At 39.8% G+C, this 12,591-nt stretch overlaps 1 protein-coding gene across 2 annotated transcripts in view; it reads left to right on the top strand.

Moving 5' to 3' along the window:
• Positions 1-12,591, top strand: part of LOC137088873 (zinc finger protein 521) — a 136,772-nt gene that overhangs the window by 18,655 nt on the left and 105,526 nt on the right. For both annotated transcript variants that reach the window (XM_067452234.1, XM_067452233.1), the window contains exon 2: positions 8,283-8,441. Coding sequence is in view for 1 of the 2 variants with exons in the window: in XM_067452233.1 (XP_067308334.1) it covers positions 8,283-8,441 (159 nt within the window). In the remaining variant the exon portion in view is untranslated. The remainder of the gene's footprint in view (positions 1-8,282; positions 8,442-12,591) is intronic.

Here is a 12,591-nt window from a genome sequence, read left to right as displayed (position 1 = left end):
CTGTCAGTCAGAGCAGTATATATCCCGGGGGTCCTGAATCAGGAAGCAGACAGCCTGTCGAGGCAGGGGCCGAGGCCCGGGGAATGGAGACTCCACCCAGAAGTGGTGGAGCTCCTATGGAAGGTATATGGGAGCTATTTGCTTCGGCGGAGAGTTCTCACTGCCCGCAGTGGTTTCTCTGACCCATCCAGACCCGCTGGGGTTGGATGCCATGGTACAGGGGTGGCCGAGGCTACCTCTGTACGCCTTCCCCCCGATTGTCTTGCTTCCAGGAGTTCTGGAGAGGGTACGCCGGGACGGGGCCCAGGTACTCCTAGTGGCTCCGTACTGGCCGACCCGAGTATGGTTTTCGGACCTGATATCTTTCCTGGAAGGCTCTCCGATGGAGATTCCGACCAGGAGGGATCTACTCTCTCAGGCGGGCGGGAGATTCCTGCACCCACGCCCAGAGATGTGGAAACTGTGGGCCTGGCCTCTGAGGGGGCTAGGCTCATAGAGGAAGGTCTCTCGGCCGAGGTCGTAGAGACCATCCTTCACTCCAGAGCTCCGTCCACGAGGAAACTGTACGCTCTGAAAGGGAAACTTTTCTCAGCATGGTGCAGAGAACGCCAGTGGGACCCAGTTAACTGCCCGGTTGGTACAGTGCTGGAGTTTCTGCAGGCAAGGTTCTCGGCAGGGTTGACCCCCTCCACAATAGAGGCGTACGTGGCGGCCTTGGGTGCCGTCCACGTCCCTTTGGGTGGAGTGTCTTGGGAAGACACCCTCTGATTACACGTTTCCTCCGTGGCACTTTAAGGTTGAGGCCTGTTATGCACTCGAGGGTCCCAGCATGGGACTTAGCCTGTGTTTTGCGGGGCTTGTCCGAGCCTCCGTTTGAACCCTTGTAGGAGGTGTCGGATAAGTTCCTCACCTCAGGACTATATTCCTTTTGGCTATTTCATCTCTCAAAAGAATAAGAGATATTCAGTCCCTGTCTGTAGGGCCCTCATGTCTAGAGTTTGCGCCGGGGATTTCTCATCCCAGGCCGGGTTATGTCCCCAAGGTTCCTACGAGCCCACGGGGCCCCATTACTCTTCAAGCATTCTGTCCTCCTCCTTTCACGACGTCAGACCAGGAAGATTAATCTGCTGTGCCCTGTTAGAGCAGAGTAGACCAGTATCTAAGCAGAGGATGAGCAAGTGAGTGGTCGAGGCCATCTCACTTGCTTATGAGGCGGCCGGGCAGCAGTCTCCACTGGCTGTCCGGACGCATTCAACCAGGGGTATGGCTGCTTCTTAAGCACTTTTGTCGGGGGCTTCCCTCCACGATATTTGTAAACGCGGCCGGATGGTCGTCTCCTTTAACTTTCGTCAGGTTCTATGAACTAGACCTGGCATCTACAGTTGGGGCACAGGTACTCTCGTAACCGTGTGCGCTTCGGCTTCACACATACGAGACACTTGGTCCTATGGCGATGTGGGTATAAGCGTTCTCACAGCGTTTCGACGCAGCTCGAGTTCCCCGAAAGGGAACGTCTCAGGTTACGTATGTAACCCTAGTTCCCTGAGGGAACGAGACGCTGCGTCGCTCTGCCATACTCCCGGCGTGTCCGTGATCACTTACTTCAGGCTTTATCAGAAGCTAGTTCCTGTTTGTGTTCGCGGACCTTTTATAGTCTCCGGTTGATGACGTCATCACGTCGGCGACGTCATCACGTCGGCGACGATCGATCTTTTTTCCGATGGAATGGTTCTACAGGCGCTTCACGACGCATTAACGCAGAGGCGTTCTCACAGCGTTTTGACGCAGCGTCTCGTTCCCTCAGGGAACTAGGGTTACATACGTAACCTGAGACGTTAATACAATGAAGGAAATTTGTTTAATAAATATTATAAATAAAATATAATTAAAAAAATTATATAATAAATAACTTAAAATATTATTGTATCTGAACCACATAAAAAAATTGATAAATCATTAAAATAGCACTATTTGGGTCATCAGAAATAAAACACACACAATTACGCAATATGCTTACAAAATCTTTTAATAATATTTTAAAAAAGGTTGTCAAATTTCAAAAAATGTTCATTGTATTAACTCAAAATTTTAATTTCAATGAACTCAAAATTTTAAGGCAACCAGGCAACTTTTTTTCTAAATCATTTTTTACAGTGTGGGTAATTTAACCCATTATTGCAGGAATCGTTTTTTTTTTTTTTGTTTTTAAATAGTTTTATTTTAATAGTTTTTAAAAGCTAGAATTTTAGATAGATATAGATGGATGGATGGATGGATGGATGGATGGATGGATGGATGGATGAGATAGATAGATAGATAGATAGATAGATAGATAGATAGATAGATAGATAGATAGATAGATAGATAGATAGATAGATAGATAGATAGATAGATAGATAGATAGATAGATAGATAGATAGATAGATAGATAGATAGATAGATAGATAGGAAGGTTATATGTGTCTGGGCTTTTGAGTGTTTAAATCAGAGTTTTGACAGTTTGAACAGTCTATGCTCATTTGTCCTCTTGTGTTCATTCAAAGTGCTAATTGCCTTGCAAATAGAACCTAATAGCACCAAGCTAGAGTTCGACTTTGTAGATATAACCTTTTTGTTTTTTAAATAAAAAAAATTCAGAAATGTACACAGCTTAAAAAAAATCTATAATAATCACATTCACATAATGTAAATAAGTTGTCACAGAATATGTGAATTTTGACAAAAATGTCAGATAGAACCTGATAATTCCAAGGTGATATATTCTTGTTTTTGTTTTTTTAATGAAATATTGCTATACGAGTTATCATTGGACATCATTATTGGTTTAAATTCAATATGAATCTTGAATCAGAATAACTTAACCTTCCTCTTGGATTAACATTTCTTTTCTTCTCTGATGACGAGCGCAGGGCAACCAGTCACTCACATGAGAGCCACCAATAGAAAACCACAACTATCCAATCAATTCACCGCAGACAAAATCAAACCCTGCCCTATTTTGTTCTTTTTTTGAGAAGCCTTTTTACTTGGATATACACCGACCAGGCATAACATCTATCCAGGTATAACATTATAATTTGTTCGATTTATATAGCGCTTTTCAAGGCACTCAAAGCGCTTTACATTGAAGGGGGGAATCTCCTCAACCACCACCAATGTGCAGCATCCACCTGGATGATGCGACGGCAGCCATATTTTGCGCCAGAACGCTCACCACACACCAGCTGATTGGTGGAGAGGAGACCAAGTGAAGAAGCCAATCAGAATAGGGGGATGTTTATCACTGATTATCTCTTCATCATGTCACCTGTTAGTGGGTGGGATATATTGGGAAGCAATTTAAAATGTTGTCCTCAAAGTTGATGTGTTAGAGGCAAGAAAAATGTGCAAGCGTAAGGGTTTGAGCAAGTTTGACAAGGGCCAAAATGTGATGGCTTGATGACTGGGTCAGAGTATCTCCAAAACTGCGGCTCTTGTGGGGTTTTCCCAGTCTGCAGTGGTCAGTATCTACCAAAAGTTGTCCATGGAAGGAACAGTGGTGCATGGCTAGGGGGTCATAGGTGGCCAAGGCTCATTGATGCACGTGGGGAACAAAGGCTGGCTCGTGTGGTCCAATCAAACAGACGAGCTACTGTAGCTCAAATTGCTCAAAAAGTTAATGCTTGTTCTGATAGAAAGGTGTCAGAATACACAGTGCATCTCATTTTGTTGCGTATGGGGCTGCATACCCGCAGACCAGTCAGGGTGCCCATGCTGACCCCTGTCCACCGCTAAAAGGGCCAACCGTGGACACGTGAGCATCAGAACTGGACCACAAAGCAATGGAAGAGGTGATCAGGTCTGATTAATCACAATTTATTTTACATCACATGGCTGGCCGGGTGCTTTGCTTACCTGGGGAACACGTCACCAGGATGCACTATGGGAAGAAGGCAAGCCGGCGGAGGCAGTGTGATGCTTTGGGCAATGTTCTGCTGGTCCTGCTATCCATGTAGATGTTACTTTAACACGTACCACCTACCTTTGCATGGTTGCAGACCATGTACATCCTTTCATGGAAACTGTATTCTCTGGTGGCTGTGGCCTCTTTCAGCAGGATAATCCATCCTGCCATTAAGCAAAAATGATTCAGGAATGGTTTGTGGAGCACATCGACGAGTTTAAGGTGTTGGCTTGTCCTCCAAATCCCCCAGATCTCAATCAAATTGAGCATCTGTGGGATGTGCTGAACAACCATATCTTCCCTGACATTAACAACCAAACCGATGAAAGTGTAAACGAAGTAAAGACAATCTTTTTAAATGATCGAAACTAAGATAAGTTATGGGTGTATAAATAAAGTATGCCATTGTTCTCATAAAATGTATCTATGTCAAAAAGCATGAATTGATGGTTAGTTGCTGTGCTGTGATACTGATTCATCAGGTCACACCCTTTGTGGACTCATAGAGCAATGGATGTTGTTCACATCATCAGTGGAAACTTTTCACAAAAAAAATAGTGTGAAAAGTAATTTCCTCCTAGTAATCCTAGCATTGGGAGAAAAAGAGCTCTGGAGCGGCACCAGATGTCATTGAGCTGACTGAGGCAAAATGCTGAAGCGTATATAGAGTTTGTTTGGGGATAATGTGCAGTAAGCAACAGTACATGAGTGAACTGTCTCTAAAGTAACGTTGCTGTTCTTATGGCATGTGGCTGGGATCAGTGTCTTCAGACATCTCATTATGCATCTCTTTCGCTGTCTCTCTCCATCTTTCTCTTATAAAACTGCACTTTTTTTTCTGCTCTGGCCCTTGCTATTCTTTTGACGAGAATATGAGTCGAGGAGTGCATTAGACTGTGTGTGTGCGAGTGAGTGTGCGTGTGTGTGTGTGTTTAGAGGAAGAAGATCGATATCCAGAATGAACTCGTGCTGCTGGAGGAATTGGAGAAAGGAGGGAAAAGAGAAATCACTTATTCATGTCATTTGTGTATTGATAAATTCCACTTTTCAAAATCGGTCTGTTCACAAAGGCTATTTCTTAAGAACATATATTTGCATTTTAAAATGTCCTGAAAATATATTCATGTCATGTCAGGTTCTGCTTTGTGATCTCTTATTAGACTTTATGACTGTATAATAACCAGTGACAGTCAATAAAAGAGTGCCACGTTTCTCCTATCGGAAGGACAGCGTTAGTGAGAAAGTGCTGTGCTTTAGAGATCTGCATTCGTTTGTCTCGGTCTGCATACATTTGTTGAAAAGCGTGCGACTTTATGGCATGCTATAAAATGAGAACGTCTAAATGCTTTATTATGTTTTACTGAGTCCAGTAATGCTCCCTTTCTTCAGTGGCCTTCCCTGCTTTGTGTGGCGGCTCGTGTGTATTCAGGAGGGCGGTCAAATCCTCGAACACTCTGTTATTGATCTGTCTCACTGTAGTGCACATCAATGGCAGCATCTCGAGAGATTCTCCTGCACATGGATTGTTAAAGTTCAGTCTTAAAATAACCGCTACGTTCAGGGCATCTTTCAGTGAGTTCATTTGCGATTCGTTCATGCTTGTCTTATCATCTTGGTAAATAAACTGTTATGTGGTATAAACTACAACAACATCCTTAGTCTGATGATGCATCGTGATCCTGTGAGTATTTGTATTTATAAAATTCTACCACATGCACATGTACTTGCGCAGTAAATTTACAATATTTATATATGATATTTAAAGTGTAAATCCTTTATGAACAACGTTACACATGCAGAAATGTTTACAAATCTATGAATTAGGGCTGTCAAGTGATTAATTATGATTAATCACACCTTAAATAAAAGTTTGTGTTAACATAATATATGTGTGTGTACCGTGTATATTTATATTTGAATACATAAACACATGTATATATTTTAGAAATAAATGCATGTATATACTGTACATAGGTTAAATTATATATATATATATATATATATATATATATATATATATATATATATATATATATAATTTTTATGTTAACAAATATAAAACAAATTCTTCTATCTAACCCTTTTCACAAGATGTGATATAAGTCTCAAATGTCTTTATGTCTATGAGGTTTCAACTCAAAATATTCCACATATTATTTGTTATAGGATGTTTTGAATGCCCTTATTTGGGTGGCAGCAAAAACACACTGTTTATGTGCGTCTCTTTAAATGCAAATGAGCTGCTGTTCCCTGCCCCCTTTTCAGAATAGGCCGGAGCCTTTACAGCTCATGCTAGTTTTGATAAACAACAACAACTTGATTCTGGAGAACCTCACACAGCGAGAGGAATTCTCAAAGATGGATAAATACCAACTCCTTGACCAACTTAATTTTTTAGAAAATGCAAGTACCGCATGTTATATTTTGTGAATGTACACAAATCTCCTTTGTGAATGTGCTGGTTATGACGCTATACGGTAGATAAAGTTACCATTGTCTCTGTAGTCACAGAAATCAGAGCTATTTCATTAGTTTTATTTTTAAGAAGTAATAAAAGTGGTTTCTGAATTGTACATGCTTTGAGCTAGCCTAGAAATCTAGATGCACCCTAGTGGCAGCAAATCTAATTTGCCGCGAGTGTCTAGCAACTCTCAATACACAGCTGTAAAAAGCTGTAAAAACCAAACTCTGGTCAGGCCAATCACATCGTGTATAGAGTCGGTGGGCGGGGCTTAACATAATGACGGCTGAGTTGCGCTTGCGTGCTACTAGTAAACACAGAAGCTGGCGAACGGCGGTCTTTCGAATCAGCTTTGACTGCGACTCTGGAAGACTTAAGGGGAATTAAGCTTTTCTCTGAGAAAAGAACAAACAACGGCGATGAAGTCATTCTTAAAAAAGGAAGATGTGTTCGGAGTTTTGCCGACTGGATACGGCGAAAGTTTAATCTGTCAACTAGCTCTGCTTCACCTTCGTTGCTCTGGTTAGTGTAGCGCTATCCTATCGCGTGCAGAGGGAGTTTGAAAGACAACCGTTTATCCCGCCCCTCGGATTGAGCCCTGTCAATGGTGAGTTTCCAGACCAAACATCTTGATGTGGGTCTGGCTTGTCAGGCTAGCGGTGAGCTTTTTCGGGTTAAAAATAACAACTCTGGTCATCTTTGCGATGTATGTGTGCTATCTGGATTTGGTCTTCGTCAACAGGTGCTTGCACCACCTTCTGTTGAGGAAGAGTAACAGTGGACGGAGATTATGCATCGGTACTCTACTAGTTTTCTGCACTTCCCGGATGTGCAGTGTTGAATATTCTGTCGAATTTAAACCACTGAATTTGTGGAAGTGAATTTCAAAAGCGAAATAAAATGGGATGAAAAGTCTGGAAGACTAATTTTATTTATTTAAGTTTTAATAATGAAAATAATGTTTGAAATGTTTTGAGTTGAAATATTCATGTTGAATTTCAGACCGTTAAAATGCAAGCACTGTTGATGAAATTGATTTTTTTTTTCAATTAGTGCAGTTCAACATGCTTTTTTGTTTCAAATACATTCGTCATTATTTTTCTTTGATATCAAAACTAGTAAGTTAGACCTGTTGTGAGTGACCTGGCAAATCTGGTTGACCGACTCTTATTGGCTGATGGTAGACTGTGCAGTTTGTGTTCCTCAGATTCCCACATGCTAGACAATTTTGTGCAAATGGACAGTTTGTGATGGAACCCACCTGAGATCAATGGATGTTCATCTGAGAACAGTGGTTTCTCCAGTAACTCCATTATAGACCAAGCTTTGAGCTACTTGATATCTGTACGTATATTTAAGCTCCTTGAGTACAGTAAGTAATCACAGAACAATGCTGAGGAACAGGGATATTCACATCAGGTTCCTGATCACCTATTCTTGTTTATTTTGCAGTTGATAGTACATTATGTCTTAAGTAGCTAGTCAATACGGTCTATTCAATTGGGGAACACATCCTGCTGAGTTTATTTCCAATGCTCTTAGAGCTTAAAATCTAAATGCAACCAGCTTTGTGAACACCTCTTCTTCAATACATTAAGTGCATTCCTTCAACAAGAATGCATTGTTATTGTCAAAGGCCAATACATGACCATTTGTCCGCCACAATGGCTGGTAGATCAAATTACCTTCATTTGGAAGTGTTAATTCATACTGAAAAAAACAACAATGCATTTTGCTAATTAAAAGTAATACAAGTAATCAATACAATTACTACTTGAGCAAAAATGTCTCTATTATCTCTGAGAATCTCTGACATAATGTGAGAGCAGATCTTAATGCCCCTATTGATGACTATCACTGCTGTGCTTAATCTCTCAGATCCAGACGCTGTTGTGGAGATTGAGTCAAAGGATGAAGGAAATGGCCATCTGAGGAGCCAGATCTGTCCCGAGGAGGAGGAAGAGGAGGAGGAAGAGCAGGCGTTTGAGCCCCTGAGCACTCTCACTCCACACAAGACTCATCAATGTCACCTCACAGGTAAATAAGGACCACGTTATATACAAACTTTTTGTAAATCGGACACACACCATCATTTTAGGGTCTCTAGTATTTCTCAATGATGAGAGAAAGTGAAAACAGACGAAATGTTTGGAACTGCACAAAAGTACAAATGAATTACTCAAGCTCCTTCAGAATGTGCATTGTACTCTGTGAACTGCACTTCAAATCTAGTTTGCTTAAAAATGGCCAGAATTCCTCGCTAGATAACAGCTATTAATATTGTATGTAACAACTTATCTTTCTGTTTTATAATTTTAATACTGATTCATTGAGCAATACCTTGCCATTTCTGCATTGAGCCAATGTTTGGGAATTAGATCCATTCAAAAGTCAGTCAGAAGCTCAGATCTGACTCATGTCTGACGCAGTTCAAACGCAGCCGATGTTGCTTCATTATTATTTTCATCCACTGCTTTATTGCAGTTTGTCGCTTAGGAATACATTTGTACTCAAACAATTTATGTTTGGTCCCTAGGTTGGAGATTAGGTTTCTATAAGTCAGTACTTCTGCATAATTGATTTGGCTCTATTTGATCAGCGACTTCTCTACAGACTTCTGCCATCAGACCAGCCCCTCATTAAAAAAAGCCCTGTTTCGCTGACAAATACATCTTAATTGTTCAGTACTTGAGATTGTGGTTTAAATGAGTTCCCTGTGGAGGCCAAACAGAAGAATGCAATAGTCATTTGGGAGCGTTGCATGTCTGAAGAAGAGCAGAGAAGTGTGCAGGTGAAAGCCGGTTTAGAAGTAGCTCAGTGTGAACGGTGGCTGCTTCACATGGGTCTGATATTAAAACCAGGAGCTTGCATTCAGTATTTTTATAACATTTTCACAGATTAAATTCAGCAGAAAAGGCTTGAACACTCATTAATCTTCATAACTAGCCTGATTTACTTAAAGCCTTCAGTGTAACTTTGATTTTCAACCCGCTTTGGTTACAATGTCGGTATGTAAAGTATAGTATGTGCAAGTAAGTATAATTAACAAGGTTTACTTGTTCTATGTGTTACCTGGACTGAGAAATCCATGTTTATTTGTCAGCAAAAGTTGAGCCTTTTGACAGCTCCAGGGTTTGTTTGAAAACTACAGATTGTACTTCCACATTTTTTTTTTTTTGTCCCTGCCCACGGACAGTCCGATCAGTAGAGGGTTATTAATAGAACAGTTATTCTAAGGGTAGGTTTATTTCTAAAAATTGGTATCAAACTTAGGGCCAGATTTACTAACAGCTTGTGTCATTGCAAACCCTCTTCTAGCATTAAAAAACTTGGATTTACTTGGATTATGGATTTATTAAAATTATTTATGAATGACAGGCAACACTGCAGTGACAAGGCAATCTTTATTTGAACTAATCATCATTTTGTAGCCTAGTGTGAAATAAACCCTGCGTCAACCTATAAAGACATTACATTTAAGGCAATCAATTAAATAATAATATAGGTGCTTGAGTCTGTCAGTATAGGTGTCACGACCATCGTAGAACTAAAAAAACGCACGACACACGGGGACATGTTCCGCAACTCAGTGTCATACAGGTGTCAGTGTGTGTCGCAATAATGTCAGTGACATGACAATGAAGACCGTATGTGCCACGGATGTGTCAATACGCGCAGTCATAGATATGTATACGTATACATACCTGCGCATAGTGACGTGCCATTGGCTTCTGTATGTCACATCATGTCTCATGTCGCTTAATGTTGCCATAGATTACTTTATTCGGATAGACATATCTGTGGCTGATACTGCAGTCTGCCACTGTCACTCTCTTTGCAAGCGTAACTGTGTTACTATGGTTAGCAGTGTTTATAGTGGCGGATTAATGTCGAACAGTAATCAAACTGACTGGAACTACTTGTGCATTAAACGGTTTTACTGCACACCTTCCAGCCAATCAGAATCGAGTATTAAAACAGACCATGGTATTAGCATCTGTAGGAGATTCCCTTTCAGGCACAGTATTTATGGGAGTATTTTAATGAATCCTGTAAGGTGATTTACTAAGGTTTGTGCTCGTCAATTTACTGGGGTTTGCACCATTATTTGCAGCACAAAAAACATATCTTAAACCAGACGCTAACTGGCAGATTGTGTTTGTCATTATGAAAATGATCCAGCTGTGTTCATTATTTTGTATGTCGTCAGTAGATCACATGCATAACTTACCACTCTTTTTTGGAATTGTGCTCTCATGCTAATTTGCCCTGTTTAGTAAATCTGTCCCTTAAGCTGATGATACACAGGGCAACTTTTTGAGCAATGTTGCCAGGCAGTATTGCTGAAAGATATTTCTGTGGGATTTTCCCCATTGGTAATGGGCAACAAATTTCTCTTTGGATATCCAGATAGGAAAGTGCCCAAGCAACTTCTTTCAGCAACATTGCTCAAAAAGTTGCCCTGTGTATCATTAGCTTTAGTCTACTCTATATACAGCATTATGATAAAAATTAAACACTATGGCAACAGTTTTCTTAGCACATACACAATGGCGTTTTACTTCGGGTGGTTGGGTGGAACTGGCAGCTTCTTTCAGTTTTCCCCTCCGTTTGGCCTAAATCACTGTGTCCGTGGTCCTCATTTTGAAATGTTGACTACAAACACAGATTTTACATTGCTGTGCTCTGTCCGTATTTATGATTCTTTGCAGCCTTTAGTCACGGTCTTCAACGCAATGGATTCTTCACTGGAAACCAAAAGTAAAGCAAGGAGCTCTTTGACTTTTGTTAACCCTCTTGTGCTGCTCATGTGTCTGTCAAAACTGACAGAATTAGTTTTTTGAGGGGGAGCACAGACTTAAGATTGGTCTCTTTTTAAAGACTACACTTGGCAGATTATTAGAATGATTATAGATTATAAGTGAAAAAGTTTAAAAAAAAGAGAACTTGAACATAGTACATTTATTGTTATGAAATTGTTTATATGAAATACATTATTATTATTTTTCCATTAATTTCCAATGCACTTATTTTTGACAATTAACCATACAATTATGACTATTTTTTTCCAGGATCCTTTAACCTTTTCAAATCATCAATGTTTTCGAACTGACCAATGCCAAAAACCTTTTCCAAGTTTCAAATGAGCTACACCTGGAATTAAGTAATTGTTGACAACAGAGTCAACAAATAAAGTTAAAGTTTTCTGAAGTTTCAAAAAAAAAAAAAAAAAAAAAAAAATCACCTAGCAACCATACCTTTTGACTTTTACTGTATATATAACAAAGTATGTACATAATATACATACATTGTACATAGATACAACAGAACAAACATACAAATGAAAAACTATTATTTTCAGGTTTTTCATAGGTCTAAACTACATTTTCAGGTTGGCTACAGAAATAGTAATCAAATGTAAAATATCACTTCATAGTCTTCACTGTAAATATAGATTAAGTCTTAAAGTTATTCAGTCAAGAAAAGTGAGTAATTTTGTAGTCTTTTGTTATTTCATCTTTTATGAGAAAAGGCTTTACACATCTCCTGAACAAGTACAGAATCTCCTGATCAAAACACAGGCGAAAATGAAGCATAAACAAGCAATCTCATATAAACAGATGCATATGTAAACTTATCCTTATTCTTACCCACATTCAAGTTTTGATAAAAAATATTGAATGTATTGCATGTTTAGATATTCACACAAGATACCCTGTGGGCCATGAAACTTTTGTAAATTTGCAAAAAACTTGGCGGTTCAGGTGTCAAATTTCATGTTTACGTTCACTTAAAACATAACTGACTGTTAAGGATGATACTTAAAAAGACAGGCATTTTGACATAATTTTGTGGGAATATTCATACATTGTGAGACACGTGGGTATGCTTGGGCACTGGTTCATATCTGCGGCATATATGGCATACATTTGTTGGGGAAATACATCTGATGGGCAACATTATTTTAGATCTGTGCTTTGCAGTCAGTCTTAATATATACATTGGCTGTCTGTTTCATTCATTTTAATCAAACAATTGTGGTATCATGGGAATTTATATATATTTTTCATATAGATATTTGGTGTTGACTTGAAATTTTGTGTTATTACCACGGATTTTAAGTAGAGCCTGATTTATTGATCTGCTGATTTTATCAGCCAATATGACCTTGTTGCAGATCGAGGTC

The sequence above is a fragment of the Pseudorasbora parva genome, chromosome 9 (genome assembly GCF_024679245.1).
Source record: "Pseudorasbora parva isolate DD20220531a chromosome 9, ASM2467924v1, whole genome shotgun sequence".
Lineage (NCBI taxonomy): Eukaryota > Metazoa > Chordata > Actinopteri > Cypriniformes > Gobionidae > Pseudorasbora > Pseudorasbora parva.
This window is presented reverse-complemented; position numbering and strand designations above follow the sequence as displayed.